Source organism: Argopecten irradians, chromosome 5, assembly GCF_041381155.1.
Source record: "Argopecten irradians isolate NY chromosome 5, Ai_NY, whole genome shotgun sequence".
Taxonomy (NCBI): domain Eukaryota; kingdom Metazoa; phylum Mollusca; class Bivalvia; order Pectinida; family Pectinidae; genus Argopecten; species Argopecten irradians.
This window is the reverse complement of record NC_091138.1, coordinates 2262479-2282418: the sequence shown is the minus strand read 5'-3', so window position 1 is coordinate 2282418 and position 19940 is coordinate 2262479. Positions and strand designations below refer to the sequence as shown.

Below are 19940 nucleotides of genomic sequence, written 5' to 3'. Positions count from 1 at the left end.
CCCTGAGCCGAAACATGGATGCGCCCTGTGCTTTCCTGTGACAAGAAAGGTTGTGAAATAGGACAAAATACATCTTGTGCGCTTATATTGTCATTTAAAATATTGAAGTAACTAAAGAAGAGCAAATATGTTTGATATCTTTATGTTTTAATGTAGATTTTTACTTTTATATGCTGCTTTCTGAACAAACAGCGAACGGAAGTGTGCCGTCGCGTTCACATTCATTGCCCGGCGTGTGAAACCCGAGAAGTGTGAGTATTTGTTCTGCTACTTTTAGGAAATACGATCGTATCATACGTACTCAGAGATCATGACATATCGCTTTATTTGTTTCAACGTAAACGAGTGATATTTCTTTATTATTTAACTGTCGTAGCGATGTTAACGATGATTGGGTTGATTAGCATGCTTACAGAACTGCGGAACAGATGCATTTTGTCTAGCTCTAACAAGTCAACGGGCTAAAGGTTGATCGTTTTATTGGCGATATCATTACAATCATCTCCTGTGAAATGTATTACATTGTAAACCGCTGTGTATTATTAACAAAGAACATTGCTATTTTATATATCTGGCCAGTCTTGAAACCACGTGGTCCGAAATTCGTGTCTACCCTATTACATTTGTATATTCAGGTTATTCTAGTTATTTACAGTGAAAGTATCAATATATTTAAAGTAAAATATCGTACCTGTAATATTTAATCGCAAACTGAATTTAAGGCCAGTGAGTCACTTACTTACAATTATTGTACATAATATGTACAAAAAGAACTGTACATGTCTAAAGGCTATTGCAGATTTTTTCTTAGCATAGTCATACATGTACATGTACCTTGTTTAGTTTTACAAATACAAAAAATAAAGAAATTTTCATCATCCCCATATTAATATCATGAAAATGATATTGTAGAACTAGTGATGAATCGGAAGAGGACCCAGACATTACCAGATATCTACAAACCAAAACGGAGATTATGTTCTACTGCAGCAGCAGCGTTAGCCACCAACGGCCAGACAGCGACCACGTTACATGGAGATGTTGAAGATGGTTTGTAAATATTATGTCATCTGTTTAGAGGTGTTTGCTTACAGTGATCAAAGATGAACATCAGATTAACATTGTATACACAGGGATTTTATTTAGGTACATTTGGGGCCGAATAAAGGCCCCTTCCCCTAGAGAAATTTTACTGTAGTTTCCCAATTTTACGTATATATTTTCCCAAATAAAGAAAAAATCTCAAAAATATACATATTTCAAGAAAACTACAATGTTAATTTTTCCCAATTGAAATGGTACAGGATCCTGAAATTATTGAGTAAGAAAATCACTTATGCAATTTCCAATTTAGATTCCTTCAAGTTTGTAAAAGAATATTTCAAAAGACTGGTGATGAATTTTCAGGATATATAATCAAAATTTCCCTTGTAATGAAGTGAATCATTTATAGTGCTCAAAGATGAACACAAGACAATTTATGATTTCTCAAATTTTTAGATTGCCTCGAGAATTTGACAGTATTTTGTCTGCACTGTTGGAATACACATTGTATATGCAAAATGTGTTACCGAGCAGACTAGTGATTACACTGATGTACTATACATTGAGTCTTCCTTCATTTCTACTTTATGATGTACTATACATTGAGTCTTCCTTTATTTCTACTTTGTCATTATGTGATATATTATGAAAGTTTTTACACTGATATAATTAATTTTTCTTTGTTTTCATACCAAATTTGGCTTTCTGATTGGACAATATTTTTTTTGCATACCACTATGAAAAAAAATCCGAGAATGGCGCGAAACCCTGACGTTATCGTGACGTGACAATAGAGACATTGACGTTGCGTATTAATTCGGAAAAAAGAATCCCTTGAAAAACCACTATAATATTATATTTAAAAATACTTTATTTTATCAAATAGAGCATAAAATTAATTATAAGTATTGATGTCACTATTTTTTAATTTTATCGGGGTATTAAAAAAAATTTGTTTGCAAACCCCGATAAAATTAAAAAATAGTGACATCAATGCTTGAGTACTATACATTGAGTCTTCCTTCATTTCTACCTTGTCATTATGTGATATATTATAAAAGTATAGTGATACTTATGCTTTCTCAAAATGAAGAATTACTAAATTAGGGATGAATTTGACATGAAAGATTATCAAAATATCCATTGTAATGTACATGTTCTCTTCAACTGTTTCTTTCAGTAATTCTAAATGATACACACGCCTTTTTAAAACGACTGAGGGGACTTTTCCCTGAGGACAAATTTAAACACAAACTCCCACCGATTGTCCTTAAGCACCAGTTGTATGGAATGATGAATGATCGCACCAAAGTCGACCAGGAACTGGTAAGATCAATGTGTCAGGTGAAAGTCATAGCTATAGGCCATAACACAAAGTTTTATCTGATATTGTTCACCTGGTAGTATGAATACAATGGAAACAATCATGTACATTATCTATCTGCATCAAATATGAGAATTTTTTACTAGATGTTTGTGTATATCCATGTATATTTGCTATGTGCAGAATTGCATATTTGAATTTATAAGAAGAGAGAACTTTTTTTGAGTGCCAACATATAAGAATGAACCTACATATGTTTTGTTTCCAGAACAGTAAATGTATGTATTATCATTTACAGAGTGTTACTATTGTTTGATATTTGTAGAATGATCTGAGGAAGCGTGGGCTGGTGAAGCTCTTCAAGCTCGGATCTGAAGCTGACGAGTACTGTATCCTATTTACCAACGACTATGAGGAGCATGTGACAAAAACAATGACAGGCTTGTCCATGAGTCCTATCTTAATTGGTGAGGTCACATTTAATTTTCATTTTTGTTTTTTTCATACTACAGGAATAATTCATTCATATCCAACACTCATTACTGTTCACATACTTCAACATCAGACAGTTAGCAATCTACCATGGCTTTCCTAACAAGTCAAACTATTTTGCTTGAACCTCAGTTTTGTCTGTTGCATATTACATTTGTATCTGACTCAATGTAAAATACAATTGAGTTTGTTCTTAAAATTTTCTTTGAAAATTCATTTGTTGTCTTATAATACATTGGTTTTGTTTTCTTTCAGAGAGATTTAGTGCTAATGTTGTTAAAAAGTGTCAAGACGTGTGTGTAACTAAGGAGACGCTGATGACAGATTATAGATTCTCAGACTTAGAGATCACGTAAGTACACGTTGTATACAGATATAGGGTCAAGACGTGTGTGTAACTAAGGAGACGCTGATGACAGATTATAGATTCTCAGACTTAGAGATCACGTAAGTACACGTTGTATACAGATATAGGGTCAAGACGTGTGTGTAACTAAGGAGACGCTGATGACAGATTATAGATTCTCAGACTTAGAGATCACGTAAGTACACGTTGTATACAGATATAGGGTCAAGACGTGTGTGTAACTAAGGAGACGCTGATGACAGATTATAGATTCTCAGACTTAGAGATCACGTAAGTACACGTTGTATACAGATATAGGGTCAAGACGTGTGTGTAACTAAGGAGACGCTGATGACAGATTATAGATTCTCAGACTTAGAGATCACGTAAGTACACGTTGTATACAGATATAGGGTCAAGACGTGTGTGTAACTAAGGAGACGCTGATGACAGATTATAGATTCTCAGACTTAGAGATCACGTAAGTACACGTTGTATACAGATATAGGGTCAAGACGTGTGTGTAACTAAGGAGACGCTGATGACAGATTATAGATTCTCAGACTTAGAGATCACGTAAGTACACGTTGTATACAGATATAGGGTCAAGACGTGTGTGTAACTAAGGAGACGCTGATGACAGATTATAGATTCTCAGACTTAGAGATCACGTAAGTACACGTTGTATACAGATATAGGTGGATACAAACTATTCCCATAAAAAAATGAAGGCAGTGTAAGCAGTCACCAGTATACTATATTTTGTATGGAGGTTACAATCTGCTATTCAGGATCGATATGATAATTAACTAATTCATTTTATCGTAAGTCATTTGAAGTACATTAAGTGAGAAATTATATGTGTGCAAATTTAAATTGGATAGTATTGTGTTCAACAACATTATGGATCTGGTGTGGAATGTTCTCCTTCTTAAATCTTGATTTATCACATAACTGGCCCCTCAGCCATGTCATACAGCCATGTCATAAATATCGTAAGATACATGTGTAATAATCTATATATTACGTCGTATGATTGTCTATGTAGACAAACGTCAGATCAGAGCCAGATTTCTACTGTTTTATATGGAGACAAAGTTTTACTTATATTTCTATTAATAAAAATTATGTGATAAATAGAATCTCACACACATGACTATGTGATATGACATTTATCAAACCCGTCAAATAATTTGATAAAGGTTCGTTGCATATCAAAGTATTGAACTCGTTTGATAAATTTCATATCGCATAGCCGCTCATGTAAGATCCTCTATTTATAATAAGGCCTAAAACAAAATATGTCTGTTTAGAGTTACCCGACCGACCCTAATTTTTTTTCCACTTTTCACAAAAAAAATATTAAAAAGTCGGGATTTCAATCTCTGAATCCGGTTCTAGCCATCATTTTAGAATGAAAAACACTAAGAAAAAAAAAAAAAATCTTCCCGACCAACCGACCCTATTTTTTTGCCAATGTAACCCTAAACAAACATTTATTTTTATGTGTATAATCTTGGAACCTGACTATACCACCAAATATGCTGGCCCCAGTAAAATCCAGTTTAATATATAATTACACTGTAATATTAGTTCTGCAATATTGAAACTAATGTAGGTAATAGGTGTTCAGTATACATTTCCATATTATTGAATTTGTTGTTTAGAGAGATTAAGTTTTTCAGTAAATGCTGTATTTTGCTATATTGTTGTTACTATTGTAGACAACTGGTGAAAGCTTCTGTGATAACAGTAAAAGACCTTGGAAACTGGTGGCTGTCTATTCCCAATGCTGGCACCTTTATGAAGTGTTTCCTGCGGGGCAGGAAAGCGGTCCTTACAATGATCAGGAAATGTAAATACAAAGAGATCCTGAGAAAGGTTGGTATACTCTCTCTAAATATTGTTGATCAGTTGTGGTATTTTGTGCAACAAAATAATTAAAAGTTGAATGGTTGTGTTTTCTTTCCTGACATTTTACATCTCATTTGAAATGTGGTATTGATATGTGCTCTAGTGTTTAACACTGTGATATGTGTTAATTATTACAAATCACTTACTGTAAATGTGGATATTTATTTTATGGGAGAAATTAGCACCCCCCCCCCCCCCACACACACACACACACACAATATTTTGTAAATATAAATATACAAGGGAGAAATTAGCATATAAAATTCTCCTCTCCATCCCATCCCCCCCCCCACCCACCCACAATGAAATGTTTACCTTTGCTAATGGCGAAATGAAAATTTCCAGCTGACTATTAGTGTATTTCACTCTCACCCTTTTATTGCACAGCAGTTGGAAATCTTACTTTTAAAAAACAAAAATGTATATTTTAGGATCTTGAACAGAGAAAGTGGCCAAAGATCTGTCGTTTGGGACTGATTTACCACGTACACGACATCATTGGTGGTGAATTAGTCCATTGGTGAGTAGAAGGTTGTGTGTGTGTGTGACTGTGTGTTTGTGACTTTGTGTGTTGTGTGTGTGGGGTGTATGTGTGTGTGTGTGTGTTGTCACGGGTCAATACAAGAAATAGAAAGGTTTTAAGTACTGAAGGTCCCTCAGAACACGACAGTTTTCATAACTGTTCTTTAATTTAGTAATGCCACTCATGTCACTGTCATTGGGAACAAAACGCCTTTAATAGGAAAACGTGGTAACCAATTCAGTTTTCTTCAATTCTTGTTAATTATGCCTCAATTTTGTTTGGATATATAAGAAATTAGAAAACTAAAAATTGTTTTTTCTTTAATTAGGGTAACTCTCAAATATTTAATATGATATTTTCATTGTATAAGACATTGTGGTTATTAAAACTGCCTGTGTTTTGTTTTCAGTGTTCAGACTACCTCGGGACAGCTGCTTAGACTGAAGGAATGATAGCTAAGGGGTATACAGTTGTCGGAGAGATGAACAAAGGGTTGAGGGATCTCAAATACCCAGGAAGGAGAGGTGGACAAAGGGTAGAGGGGATCTCAAATACCTAAGAAGGTGCAGATCACAAGTTTTATATTCTTGGTGCTTCGTCACTTCAAATGAGACAATATCACACCCGGTACTATCAAATTTATTTAAAACAGGGTCATTGTCTTACACGGATAACAAACAGGGTCGTCATACAGAAAATCAATGAATTACACAGTTGTTTATCTGTATAATGGTGATAATCAACTGTCCAATCATCAACAGCTTTGTTTGTCTTATATCAGAAGATTTTCACATCAGTAATTTTCCTGAAGTCTTTTTGAATTCAGAAATTTCCTTTACATGGCCCAGACATTAATTAGAGACAGGAAGTTCTGTGTCCGAAACTGCAGGAATCCTAGCCTGATTGATATAAAGATGTCTGAGTGTTTGATACCCTAAAATACAGAGTGATTTTATGTGAATGTTTAGTCATCAGAGCTGTATCATATTGTTTATGTTAAGGTTAGCCCACCATTGATCAGTTTAGGGCTGTTACAAAAACAAGTTTTGTTTGAAAATATTTGATTTGGTACAATAAGAATTTTATCCCAATGGAATTTTAATATAAATGCCCCTATCCCTCTGAAAGGTCATTCAGAAGTAGCTTAGAACCGATATGATAATTATTTTGGTTGACTTCGTCAAAAGACATGTTCAGATCAACGATACCTAGTTTTATGATTTTTCACTTGATCAAATCAATGATTTTTAGTGTTATTTGCATTTTTGTTACAGTGTCCATTAAATTATTTTACTATTTTTTAAGCAGTTATATGCCACTGTTGGCTTATAAAAATACCCAAACAGAGGAATGTAAGTGAGAGATGTCTGTGAAAGTTATATCTTGCGAGAAAGTTGTGCATTTTAATTTTCGATATGCTCTGAAGATCTTAATCAAAGTGAGATAATACAGGTTGTTGGTGCACAAAGTAGATATTAAATCAATATACATGTTGTACTGATTACCTTTTGAATGAACTTTCTAACATAAGGGTACAAACTTCCTGTGTTGTTGATATGTCTTGCCTCCGTCCGATGATTCTGTTTCAACTTCTCAAAAACTAGTCAAAATAAGTCTCTGAGATGGCCTTCATGTAGATTTATCCTAGTCAGTATTAAGATTAACATGCATCTCTGCAGACAAAGTGATTGATTTTGATATACGACATTTCATTCATGAACCTTAAAAGATCTATTAAATATTCCTACAGGTCATGAAGGTTTTAGACAAGGCTGGTCCAAAGAGATGATTATTTTTTCTAAAATAGGATAGATTCTATTAAAAACTCCCCAATGTTTTCACCACAATTACCACTAATGTGTTTTGTTTGACTGTGTGTTTTCTCTACGTGCGAGTTAAATTTCACTTCCGTATTCTATGGTGTTTACCCTAAATCTTTGATAAACCATCCATGTCTAGTTCTTCGATATTTTCAGAGCTCGCTGCAGAATCGAACTAAGGTCTATAAACAGTTTGTATCATTTATATCAGTTTAGAAAATACCCCATGTGCCTCTTGTTAGCTCACTTGCTCAAACAACCTTTTGTCATAGTGACACCTTTAAGTTTTCCTTCCTTTATGATAAACTTGTTGATTTTTTTCTCACTACTTTTAAAACTTTTCTTCTAAATCATCACTGAAGTTAATCTATTTGTTTATATTGAAACTTAATTTATCACATAACGGGATCGTTCAGCTATGTCATACGGCCATGTCATAAATATCGTAAGACACACGTGTAATAACACTATTATGACGTCACACATAGTTTTGGCGTTATAATCTATAGGACGTCGCATGATTGTCTCAGTATACGGAAATGTCATATCCGAGCTGGATTTCTACTGTTGTGTATAGAAAGGAAATTGAAAGTTTTACTTATATTTCTATTACTAAAAGTTATGTGATAAATAGAATCTTACACTCGTGACTATGTGATATGAAATTTATCAAACTCGTTAAATATTTTTGATATGCCACTCACTTTAAGGTTCCTGGCATCCCAAATTGAACTTGTTTGATAAATTTCATATCACATAGCCACTCATTTGAAATCCTTTATTTTCATAATGTGAAGAAAAATAATAGCATATTATTCAAACTTTATTGATTTACAAAGCAATTAAAAGAATAATAAATTTGTAAATTTCTTTTTAGTGTTGATAAGAAGTGTAACATGATAACATTCTTTTGTTCTTTTACTTTAGTCTAGAACACAGGCCTTCTATACAGTTCTGTAATGTACAGGATTTTCTGATTCAATTTCTGATTTATTTTGGTGAATCTATTTCACAAGTTATTTGTGATGCAGGTTCATCCCTGCCATACAATGTAAATAATGTGTGTGTGAGAAGTAGTCGGCGTATAGACCACTGGATACATGTTATCTCATGACTAGATGTCTTTGTTAGGACTATTTTATATCTGGTTTATACTGTGTAATGTCAAAAGCTGTGATTTTGTTAAATCGTTTCTGATTGTTGAGATTGATCATGTTATTGTTTAAAACTTTGTGTCTGTCCCCTGGAGTTAAGATTTGTTTTATGGCTCTCATTATATGTTACAGGAGCTTTGTAGTGAAAACACAGGAGCTTGGAATTAATCCAAACTCATGCCCTTGTGTTAACTTGTACATTGATCGCATTTTTAAAGAAGATATTACCTGTGCACATGGAAGATATGCTTGTTCATTGTGACGGATAATGGGAAACCTAAACTTCTACCCTAAAACTGAACTGGACACAATGATATATGATATTAAAGCATACAAGATATCATATCTCTCTAGACAAGGAATCTTGCCTACTTTATTTTGATGAAATCTCCATGATCATAGTCTTACTTAAACCTCTCATAACATTAGCAATAAATAGCCAATTACAGCAATAAAAAAGAAAAGATTTGTATATATTAAGCCTTTTCTAAGATTCTGTTGTGTATTTGATAATGCACTCTTTGTGATTTTACGTGAAATCTCCCCATCCTAATTTTGTAGGGCTTATATTGTAAATGTCATGTGTATAATGTTTTGTTTCATTGCTCCAAAAACTCCATATTTTTCTTTCGTTTTCATATTTATCCACAAAAGCTGTCCCAGTCTTCACTTTTATAAGTAGGTTGGTATTCACTACTGCATCATCACGATATACTGGCACATTGATGTAATCACAAAAATTTCATTCCATTTTAAATAGTTTAAGATAAATCCTATATATACACTTATAGCCTTATCAGGAAATTCTAATTTGTCAGAATTGATTCATAATAATCATGGAACTACAGAGAAAACTGACGGCTATACGGTATAAAAATAACCTTCCAGAGTGAATACCAGGGGAAATGTTCACATTATATTTGTATAATAGATTATAGTTGAGGATCTGTGATAAACAAAGTGGCTATATCAGGCTAGGCTGCATGAAATGAAAAAGGCCAGTGCTTATAGCATGAATGAATTGTTTTTACTGATATAATGCATGTTTTATAGCCAGGGCATTTTAACAAATTTTTCCACATGTAACTGCTTTTTCTCTCATTTAATGTTAACTAGCCAGGGCATTTTAACAAATCTTTCCACTCATTACTGCTTTAAGAGAGATCTGTTACAATTTGTATGTATAACTTAATTATTGCCAACTTCATATATTTATAGCATAATCTTATTTATTTGTTTAATGGTAAGGAGATGGTATACCCTGACTCCACAATGACAATCATCAGTATATGTTTGTGTTTAAATATTTATGTGGTGCAGATTGTCATATTTTAATTAAAATATACTGCATTCTTATCTACCAGAGTTATGTCCCTTTTTATCACTCTGTACTCAGTACTGACAGCAGAGTAAAACAAAGGGGAGTAACTCTGATTGACCGGGATGAAAATACATGTAGTATAAAATACTGTAGACATCTTTATTTTTCAGAGTGGTTAATTTGCTAAATCTGATTGGGATAGTTGATTAACCCTCATAACTACCAAATCAAGCAAGAAGTAATGCTTACACATCGTATAGAAATTATAGTGGTAGCATTGCTAAAATTTATAGCAAAAATGTTCCTATCTCCATGTTTACATTATACTTTTGTAGAAACTGGTGCACATATTTAGAATAAGTAACATCTAAATGTTTAGTAAATATAGAACACATAGAAACCTACAAACAGAGGATATTCCTTATGCTCAGATTTCATGATAATATTTTTTTGCTGACGTCAGAAATCTGCAAATTGAGGATGTTGCTGTAGAGTAAATAAAGCGAAATCCTCATTGGGTTCCAGGTAATGACTTTTCAGTGGTAAATTGTTATATGTGTAGTAGTTTATTATCAACTAAAGTGTTGTAAACATACAGCTAGCTACTGTGATCGTATTTATAATATATATTGGTAACTATTTATAAGGATGAGTGAGTCTGCGTGGAGGAGATGAGATTGACACATACAAATAGATTGACCTAAACTCATGGTATACATATTGTCATAGTTAGCTGTAGCTTTCTACTACTGCAATGTAGTAGGATGTTTATATTGATCGCAGGTCAAGGTCAACTGGGGTTTAGAGGCCGGAAAGGTCACACATTTTGTAATATGTTGTTGATATAAGGTCCAATAGTTTACAACTGTTCAGTAGGCGGCTGGAAAGGATCACACATCAGTAGAATGTGTACTCATTAGCGCAACAATGTATGTGATCTTAGATCAAGGTCAATATATAAGTGAAGGTCAGAGGTCAAGGTGAATATTAGAAGGAAAACTAAGAGCAAAGTTAATTATAAGTAAGCGGTCAATGTGAGTAACTGTGTGAAGGTCATATGAGGTGAATGTAGAAGCAAAAGCCCAAGTTGGATAAAACATCAAAGGCCAAGTTAAAAGTACGATGTGGAGTTGAAGACCAAGAAAATGTTTATTATAGTTATAACATGGAGTGAATAGCAAGTCATTTACAAAGGTAAATTGGTAAGGTCATAGTTGGATATGAATATATTATGTTGGCTGAAGGGTATCAAGCAGAATACAAGGTTGTTAGCAAATTGGCCGTTAGATAAAGTCAGAGGTTAAGTGAATTATGAGGTCAAAGGTGAAGTAGAGGTTTGACGTGCGAGATGTGAGTTGATACGTGGTGCGGCATTGGTCAATATTAATGATGAGATGTCCGTGTGTAGTGTTAAACCAAAAGGTTAACAAAAATGTTGAAAGTGACTGTAAATGTGTGATATAATATTGAAGGTTAAAACACGTTGTAAATGTATATGCAGTACGAATTTTTTGTACGAGATCAAAGGTCAATGCAGTTTTAAAGAAAACATGCATGTAAAAAAATGTGTTTTTAAATGTGTTTGTTGCCTTCATGGAAAGATTTGTGTGGGATGAGAGATGTATTATTAGCAATAAGTGTAAAGTTGACTAAGCAGGAAGGTCTCTGTTGACCATCGTTGTATGAGAATCTTTTATCACTAAAGCAGTCCAAACACCTGTCTATGTTTGCAACTTTATAAATAAAGGTCAGTGAAACATTGATGGTTTTGTTGAGTGCTTTTTTTATTCACTCCACAATGAACGCTGTCACTGAAATGCAATTCAGTCTTTTACATAACAAAAAATTATGTCACAGAACAGCGCACGAAAATCATTCGAAAAACCCATTAATAACAATATCATTCTTGATTTGAAGATAATGCCGAGTGTTCCAGAAATTGTCTTTGTACTTTGTCTTGCTGTTGATTGTTTAGAATGTAACAATAAACGACCATCAGCTCTTGATGTTACAGCATCAGTGAGACACATTTCCCGAGACTGCAGCCCGGCCAGTGTTGGATTAGATGAACCATTTTGATAATGTATTGTACTCCATGACCATGATCATCTCTCAATCTTTTTTCCTTTTCACGATCTCTTGAAAAGTTTATTGTAATTGGATAATCTCTTAAGTTTTCACCTGCTAATATTGGATGATCTCTTAATCAGTTTGTAAGTAGTCAATAGATGAACTCAAAATTATCCTATTTACATGGTATATGGATGATTCCTTAATAAGTTGTCTGTTTTCTTGTGTGAATTTTCATCAACTTCCATTCTTAATGAAAGAAGCTTGAAAGAAAATGAAACATTGGATCCTTCGGTTTCTGAAAATCATTAAATAAAACATGAGTTTAATACGAAATATTATCATAGTTAATTGATGTATGTTTATATTTAACGTGAAGTATTATACATTGTACCTTTGAATGAGATGGTGATGTGTCAGGTCTTCGTGAATACTTTATTATACTGCAGTTATCTGTCAGATATCATAATGTACTAACCTCGGTAACAGTTTTCGGATAGGTACTCGGTGGTGTAAATACTTTTATTATAGTATAGTTATCTGTCAGATATCATAATGTACTAACCTCGGTAACAGTTTTCGGACAGTAACTCGGTGACGTAAATACTTTTATTATAGTGTAGTTATCTGTCAGATATAATGTACTAACCTCGGTAACAGTTTTCGGACAGTAACTCGGTGGTGTAAATATTGAAGGATCCTCTATACCAGACTTGATGTCCACAATGTCGGCACCACCAGCTCCTGCACTTCCTGATCCCGGCCAGTTGTTTGTGAGGGCTAGGTAGAGTGGCATGCAGTTCGTACCGTCTACAACAAGTTGTTAGGACGAGTAATAAAACACTTACAATCGACAGAAGTCAACATGTCAGAGAGCAAAAGTCCATTTGACATAGAAAAAGATGTATGCAGTTCTTGTATGCCCGCAAATAGTCAATCTGGCTAATTTTCAATGCATAAGAGAGAAAGAGGCCAACATCCCGGTCTGATATTGTCATTACGAAATTGCCGATGAAGAGAAATCGTCTGCCATTGCCATAACTTACTCCCTTGTCATGTATACCTTGGTAAGCTGTTACGTAGATACTGGAGAAGAAGTCGCCTGGTAGAATCTCCACATTGGTGACAGGTGTAAAACCCACAATATGTCCAAATGGAAACTTGTCGTTCTGTAGGAATTCTAAAATTATTGAAAACAAGATACATGAAAATAATCAGGATTACACTTAAGTTTAATTGAAGCCGTTACACAAATGTCAATATTTACTTTAGCATTATTTACGACCATGTCATTGGAATTACTTCACTAAGACTTGTTATTCATAGTTGATAATGCACAATTGAACTTTCTGCCGATAAAATCATGCTTTTTCCATATTTTTGAATATTTAAGTGACATTTTGAGGAATAAAGAAGGAAGATGCTTGTCTATTTTGTGTTGTCAATCACGAATGTTACTGATTAAGATAAAAACATTTAGGTTATCGTTGTTAAGCATAACTGACCTGAAGCACAATACGCCGTCATATTGTCTGTCAATGTGGATGTCTCGCATGTCTTGTTCTCGTACACTAAGTACTGAAGCCCCTGTGTAGTGGTCAAAACACATTGGTTTAATATATCAAAATACGACGAGTTGGTTTTGTAGTGATATCCATGTTGATATCCATGAACATTCAAACAGTGGTTTATGTTCTTGCTTGCAGTGCATCGCATCCAATAAGAAACACCGTGAGACACCTTAGATCTATCTACCATCAGTAATTGCGTTATATAGATCTATCTACCCATAATCGATCAGTAATTAGCGTTAACCATAGATCTATCTACCATCAGTAATTAGCGTTAGACCTACCCATCAGATAATTAGCTTAACCATAGATCTATCTACCCATCAGTAATTAGCGTTAACCATAGATCTATCTACCCATCAGTAATTAGCGTTAACCATAGATCTATCTACCCATCAGTAATTAGCGTTAACCATAGATCTATCTACCCATCAGTAATTAGCGTTAACCATAGATCTTCTACCCATCAGTAATTAGCGTTAACCATAGATCTATCTACCCATCAGTAATTAGCGTTAACCATAGATCTATCTACCCATCAGTAATTAGCGTTAACCATAGATCTATCTACCCATCAGTAATTAGCGTTAACCATAGATCTATCTACCCATCAGTAATTAGCGTTAACCATAGATCTATCTACCCATCAGTAATTAGCCGTTAACCATTTAATCAGTAATCTAACTAATATGATCTATCTTAACCAATAGATAGATTACCCCTCAGTAATTAGCGTTAATATCATAAAAGTAATTAGAACCATAGATCTATTAAAGTTAATCCTCATACCATCCTGAATTCTAAACTATTATGGTTTCGTTGTTTACTATATCATTAAAAATGATATATTGTTAAGGAAGTTTCGTTTTGAAAATCTACATACATACATATTTCTCATACCATTCACTGATTTTTCACCGGTTTTAGCCGTGAGAGATTTCTCTTGTCAACCCCTAGGGTATGACAAATTGCGCGCTCTAACCTTTTGAACCTAAAGGCAATTATGTGACGTCATGACTTCATGCGGGATGAAAATGCTTCTGTTTAGGCTAATATCTCATCTTTTTCTTTTGTATGTGAGAGGAAAAGAATCGTTCCCTACCTATGAGGGTATGACAACAAAATCACAACCCCCGGGGAAATTCCTGAATGTCCAACCCTCGGCAAGCCTCGGGTTGGACGTTCATGAATTACCCCTCAGGTTGTGATTTGTTGTCACACCCTCTAGGTAGGGAAAGATTCTATTAGTCATTGGTTTTGGACATGTATTATACTACCAGTGTACCATGATATGTATAATTACAGTAAATACTTACCGTTTTATAATTAGATATTAGACTGCCTCGCGAGCGTTCTGGTGGTGACTGCACAGACCTGGTATACCTTTCGAAGCCGAGATATGTCAGTCCGTTGTCTAGGTCGTAAGACACGTGGACGGTACCATTGGTTATATACAAATCTGGCATGTCAGATGCATGTGTCCCTGCACCGTTCTGTCTATCCATCGCCCCGATACCGAAATAAAGCAGTCCCTCCCATTGGTTGATCATGCAACATTTCGGTTTGGATACTATAGGTGTAATGACTACCAACAGGTATACAAACACAAACCCGAACACAGACCTGGCCATTTTGCCGAGTGTGTGATTATATATCACTACATACTTAAGTTATAGGATGCTGATAGTGTCGATGTGTGATAAGATAATAACAGTAAGGTCACATTGATGTGTCATACAAAGAAAGCATTAAAGTTTACATTGTAACTCTGGAGAGTTTATTCTCTAATAATGCCATCATCAACAACACAATGTCTTTGGGTGATGCTATGGGCTTCCATTGCTCCCTCTCAGTTTGTTCCCTGTTCGCTCATTTATGTGACAGGCTATTGCCTCTAGCATCACCTGCTGTTAGGCAGACCTCTTTCCACGTGTCTGTCACGTCAGGACTTGGCGTGAGACGCTAGATGCTGACTCCATGACGTTATGTCCTAACCAGTCCCACTTTTGAATTAGAGAATCTGTTTGGCCATTAGTTCTTTACCCGTATGTTTTCACTGCATGACCTTCATTCCTCTCTGCAGATATGTCGCAAACACGTATTAAAATGTTTTGATTTTTTGTTAGCGTCGCCACTAGTGCTCTCCATACATAGTACAGTACAGATCGTGCCTTTCATTCACGAAATAGGCGTTCAAATAAAGTGTTTGTGAAATGAAAGAGAGTGTGAAGCATTGAGCACAAATCAATTTTTACAATATGATGAACACTTCAGAAAAGGATACCGTTATAAATGCCATTGCAATATTTTCCCCATTATTCGGGTGATGTGCTTGAAATATCTAATAGGGGTTACATTGTCATGATGAAGAATTATAAGATATTGATGCAAATAACGATTCATAAGTAAAGCAAACAGGCTAGCGATAATAAAACAAAATCCGAATTTAATAAGAATTAGAAAATTATAACTAAGAATCCATCAACGTTATGTAAAAACAAAAGAACACCAGTTTTTTAAAAACCAAAAACCCAAACACCTTTTGGTTGAAAGAATAACAACACCACATGTTTGTCGCTGTACATTTGTTTAATTCGGGGATTCTCGCTTGATCTACCTACACGAGTAAAAGAGGATGGAACAAGATACATATACGATATTACATCAATTATTTCTGTTGTTTTTTGTGGAGAAGACTGGCAAAGAAAGAGTCGCCATCATTGTCCTGAAAATATACAGAACAGAAAGGAACACAATTTATTATCAGATAACATAAAAATACAAAGGTTGAAAAGCGATTGTTTCAAAAATGCATCAATAAAAAAACAGTTCTTGCTTTTTGTGCAAATAAAAGATTGATTAATATGTGTCCCCGTACCTTCGATGGCTGTTCTGAACAATACGACGGAGGAGTAAACACGTTTGGGTCTCTGATGCCCTCCTGTAGGTCCAGGAAGTCAGCAGCGCCCTCTATCCCCAGACCAGGAGCCTTAATGATGCCCGATACAAACAATGGCATGCAGTTTGAGCCATCTACAAAAGATTTCAGTGACAGATAAGGTTAAATTACGTGTACTGGAACAGATTACGTGGAAACTGCAAAACAAAGTTCATCCACGTATGCGTATTTCATTACAATTATTAAAGTGATGTTGATTTTTTTTCTCATTGTATGTTTGATATAATAACGAATGTTTTTTACTGCTGTACCATACTACCGTCTACGAATGATTGTTCACGTATGTTTATTTGCCATAAAACAAAATATGTTTCAGGAAGTTTGTTAGTCCCTAAGCATTCCATAGGATGAGGAAGCTGCTTATGTGGTACTAAGTATCTGCTAGGAAATGGTACATACAAAATGTAGTAACATATACACAAGTTTTAGTCGGATATGGTTCCGATTTTTTAAAATTTGATTTTCCTTATGTGAGAAACCATGGCCTATTATGTTCACGTTAATATCATTAATACTTTGTTAAAATAAATATATATTTTGCTCTTCCATTTATCACTTTTATTTTATGGTACACAAAAGTAAATAAAACACAGCTAAATATTATGAATTTATTCAGCTTTTAATAAACCTGCTTTAATATTTTAGAAACATTTCATTGAGAATGTGTTTTAACCATATAATAATAAAAACTATGTAGTGTTTAACTATATCCTACCTTGATATATTGTAGAGTATATAAACCCCTCGAGGATATCTATATTTGTCACCGCCATTGAACCTCCAACCTGCCCATGTGGATGGCCTTTACTGCCCTGAAATTCTTACAAACACCAACTCAAGCATTATTTGACATGTACATGACAGTGTATTCATCTTCGGCATGGTAAATATCAGAACTGATTCTACATTATGGCCTTGAAGTCATTACCGTAATTAAATCATAACGTAGTAACCGGTGTAAAGTGAAACATTTAATTAAGTATGTCCTAGTTAGGATTTGTTTAGCTACTCATAAGTTGTATTGTGGATACCATTTCTATGTTTTTATATGTTGATTATAGTTCCTGTGGCACTTACCAGATGCACAATACGTGGTCATTTTCGTTGATGAAACTGGTCCTTTTTCACACGTCTTGTTCACTGTGGATATCATGTACTTCACTCCCTATAATATAAATGTTGTAAATAAAAAAGTGCAGGTAATATTTTTGATGGAATTAATTTGATAAGCATGGTGTTTTGCATGAGAATACCGAGCTGTCAGCTGAACATTAGATAAAACAGTAGATTTCTCTTGGTGAATAATAAGTTTATATGGCAAGGAGTGAAAAATCTAATTACCATTATCTAATGCAATTTCCCTTGTTTAAGTTGCACATTTCAGTAATGGTGAAACATGCCTTACAGTATGTTTCCATCGATAACACTTTGGTTTTGTGAATTCTAGCTTAGAAATAACAAAAAAATGTCGGTGTCCTCGTTTAACCATTATGAAATATTTACATAAATCATTAAACACTATTTAGAATACAGTTCAAATTATCTTGACATGAACACTAAAATCGACTATTTTGAGAAACAAAATTTATGTATGTTCCTTCACAATACTATTTATAAAACAAAGTGTTTACAGAAAGGTTGAAACTGATGCACCTTACTTCAATGCTTCATATCTAAGATGTATTAATCAGGAGGTGAATTAAACCAACAGCACCAGCTCAATAGAGTAAACCATTCAAAACAAAGTGTAATGTGTAACAAACATCGTTACCTTATTGAAATGAGTGATGACGACGCCTTTGTCCACAGATATTGACGAAGCTGATCGTTTATAAATTTCAAAGTTGACAAATGTCATTGCATTAACTAGGTCATATGATACCGAAGCTGTCCCGTTACAGAAGATGAAGTCCTGTTGCCCAGACGACGCGTATCCAAAGAATAACACGCCCTCCCATTGGGTATACATACAGCATTGAGAGGTGGCAGACGTGAGCACCAACAATGATGACAACAATATGGACAACAAAACGGCCATGATTTTACTGCCCGCGGATAGGAGTTGTGTTTACACTAACCATGATAAAGAGATCAGGGTGATAAACTATCACTGTAACATAATAATACTAGTAGTAGGCGACTAAAATTGAAACTGCAAAACAAATAGCCAAAAGTAGAAATGTGGCGGTGCAAATGAGCCATAATAAAGGCCATACAAAGTTTAAATATAAAATTATTTTTTCAAGTAGTAGACTTCTTCAAATATTACTTTGAATATTGACAGCATTGATTTGTTTTTTCTCCTATATGATCTACACCAATACATCACAATCCTTGCTACTGTAGGCTAAAATAAAACTAATTAGGACTGACCTTTGTCAGTATGTCACCAGTCTTACATACAGTACCACAGACACACCTGTGGTCCTGATCACCACAGACACACGAATCTGTGGTCCAGATCCTAGGGGGTGGGGGGAGAATACGGAGATCCTTTGTCAGTATGTCATCAGTGTCTTACATACAGTACCACAGACACACCTGTGGTCCTGATCCTAGGGGGTGGAGTATACGGAGATCCTTTGTCAGTATGTCACCAGTCTTACATACAGTACCACAGACACACCTGTGGTCCTGATCCTAGGGGGTGGAGTATACGGAGATCCTTTGTCAGTATGTCACCAGTCTTACATACAGCACCACAGACACACCTGTGGTCCTGATCCTAGGGGGTGGAGTATACGGAGATCCTTTGTCAGTATGTCACCAGTCTTACATACAGTACCACAGACACACCTGTGGTCCTGATCCTAGGGGGATGGGGTGGAGTATACGGAGATCCTTTGTCAGTATGTCACCAGTCTTACATACAGTACCACAGACACACCTGTGGTCCTGATCCTAGGGGTGGAGTATACGGAGATCCTTTGTCAGTATGTCACCAGTCTTACATACAGTACCACAGACACACCTGTGGTCCTGATCCTAGGGGGTGGAGTATACGGAGATCCTTTGTCAGTATGTCACCAGTCTTACATACAGTACCACAGACACACCTGTGGTCCTGATCCTAGGGGGTGGAGTATACGGAGATCCTTTGTCAGTATGTCACCAGTCTTACATACAGTACCACAGACACACTGTGGTCTGATACACCACACACACCTGTGGTCCTGATCCTAGAGGGTGGAGTATACGGAGATCCTTTGTCAGTATGTCACCAGTCTTACATACAGTACCACAGACACACCTGTGGTCCTGATCCTAGGGGATGGAGTATACGGAGATCCTTTGTCAGTATGTCACCAGTCTTACATACAGTACCACAGACACACCTGTGGTCCTGATCCTAGGGGGTGGAGTATATCGTCTTACGGAGATCCTTTGTCAGTATGTCACCAG

At 35.1% G+C, this 19940-nt stretch overlaps 3 protein-coding genes across 4 annotated transcripts; 1 reads left to right on the top strand and 2 right to left on the bottom strand.

The window, feature by feature from the left end:
* Positions 1 to 2: 2 nt before the first annotated feature.
* On the top strand, positions 3 to 11701 carry LOC138322643 (inactive serine/threonine-protein kinase 19-like). The gene is made up of 9 exons (XM_069266637.1): positions 3 to 49; positions 193 to 251; positions 913 to 1050; positions 2225 to 2370; positions 2694 to 2835; positions 3116 to 3212; positions 4931 to 5087; positions 5552 to 5640; positions 6053 to 11701. The coding sequence occupies exons 3-9, from the start codon at positions 921 to 923 to the stop codon at positions 6093 to 6095; spliced, it is 804 nt and encodes a 267-aa protein (XP_069122738.1). The 5' UTR covers positions 3 to 49; positions 193 to 251; positions 913 to 920; the 3' UTR covers positions 6096 to 11701.
* Positions 11702 to 15955, bottom strand: LOC138322644 (uncharacterized). Its single transcript, XM_069266638.1, has 5 exons — positions 14896 to 15955; positions 13514 to 13595; positions 13072 to 13188; positions 12658 to 12818; positions 11702 to 12306 (listed from the first exon to the last, which is right to left on the bottom strand). Exons 1-5 carry the CDS (start codon positions 15208 to 15210, stop codon positions 12259 to 12261), a joined length of 723 nt encoding a protein of 240 aa, XP_069122739.1. The 5' UTR covers positions 15211 to 15955; the 3' UTR covers positions 11702 to 12258.
* Positions 15956 to 16149: 194 nt separating this feature from the next.
* On the bottom strand, positions 16150 to 18698 carry LOC138322645 (mammalian ependymin-related protein 1-like). 2 transcript variants are annotated; one of them, XM_069266639.1, is made up of 5 exons: positions 18310 to 18682; positions 17616 to 17703; positions 17254 to 17358; positions 16458 to 16612; positions 16150 to 16304 (listed from the first exon to the last, which is right to left on the bottom strand). In XM_069266639.1, the coding sequence occupies exons 1-5, from the start codon at positions 18574 to 18576 to the stop codon at positions 16248 to 16250; spliced, it is 672 nt and encodes a 223-aa protein (XP_069122740.1). In that variant the 5' UTR covers positions 18577 to 18682; the 3' UTR covers positions 16150 to 16247. The 2 variants fall into 2 exon arrangements, with proteins under 2 accessions (XP_069122740.1, XP_069122741.1); XM_069266640.1 differs by lacking the exon at positions 17254 to 17358 and having other exon boundaries at positions 18310 to 18698.
* Between the last annotated feature and the right edge of the window lie 1242 nt (positions 18699 to 19940).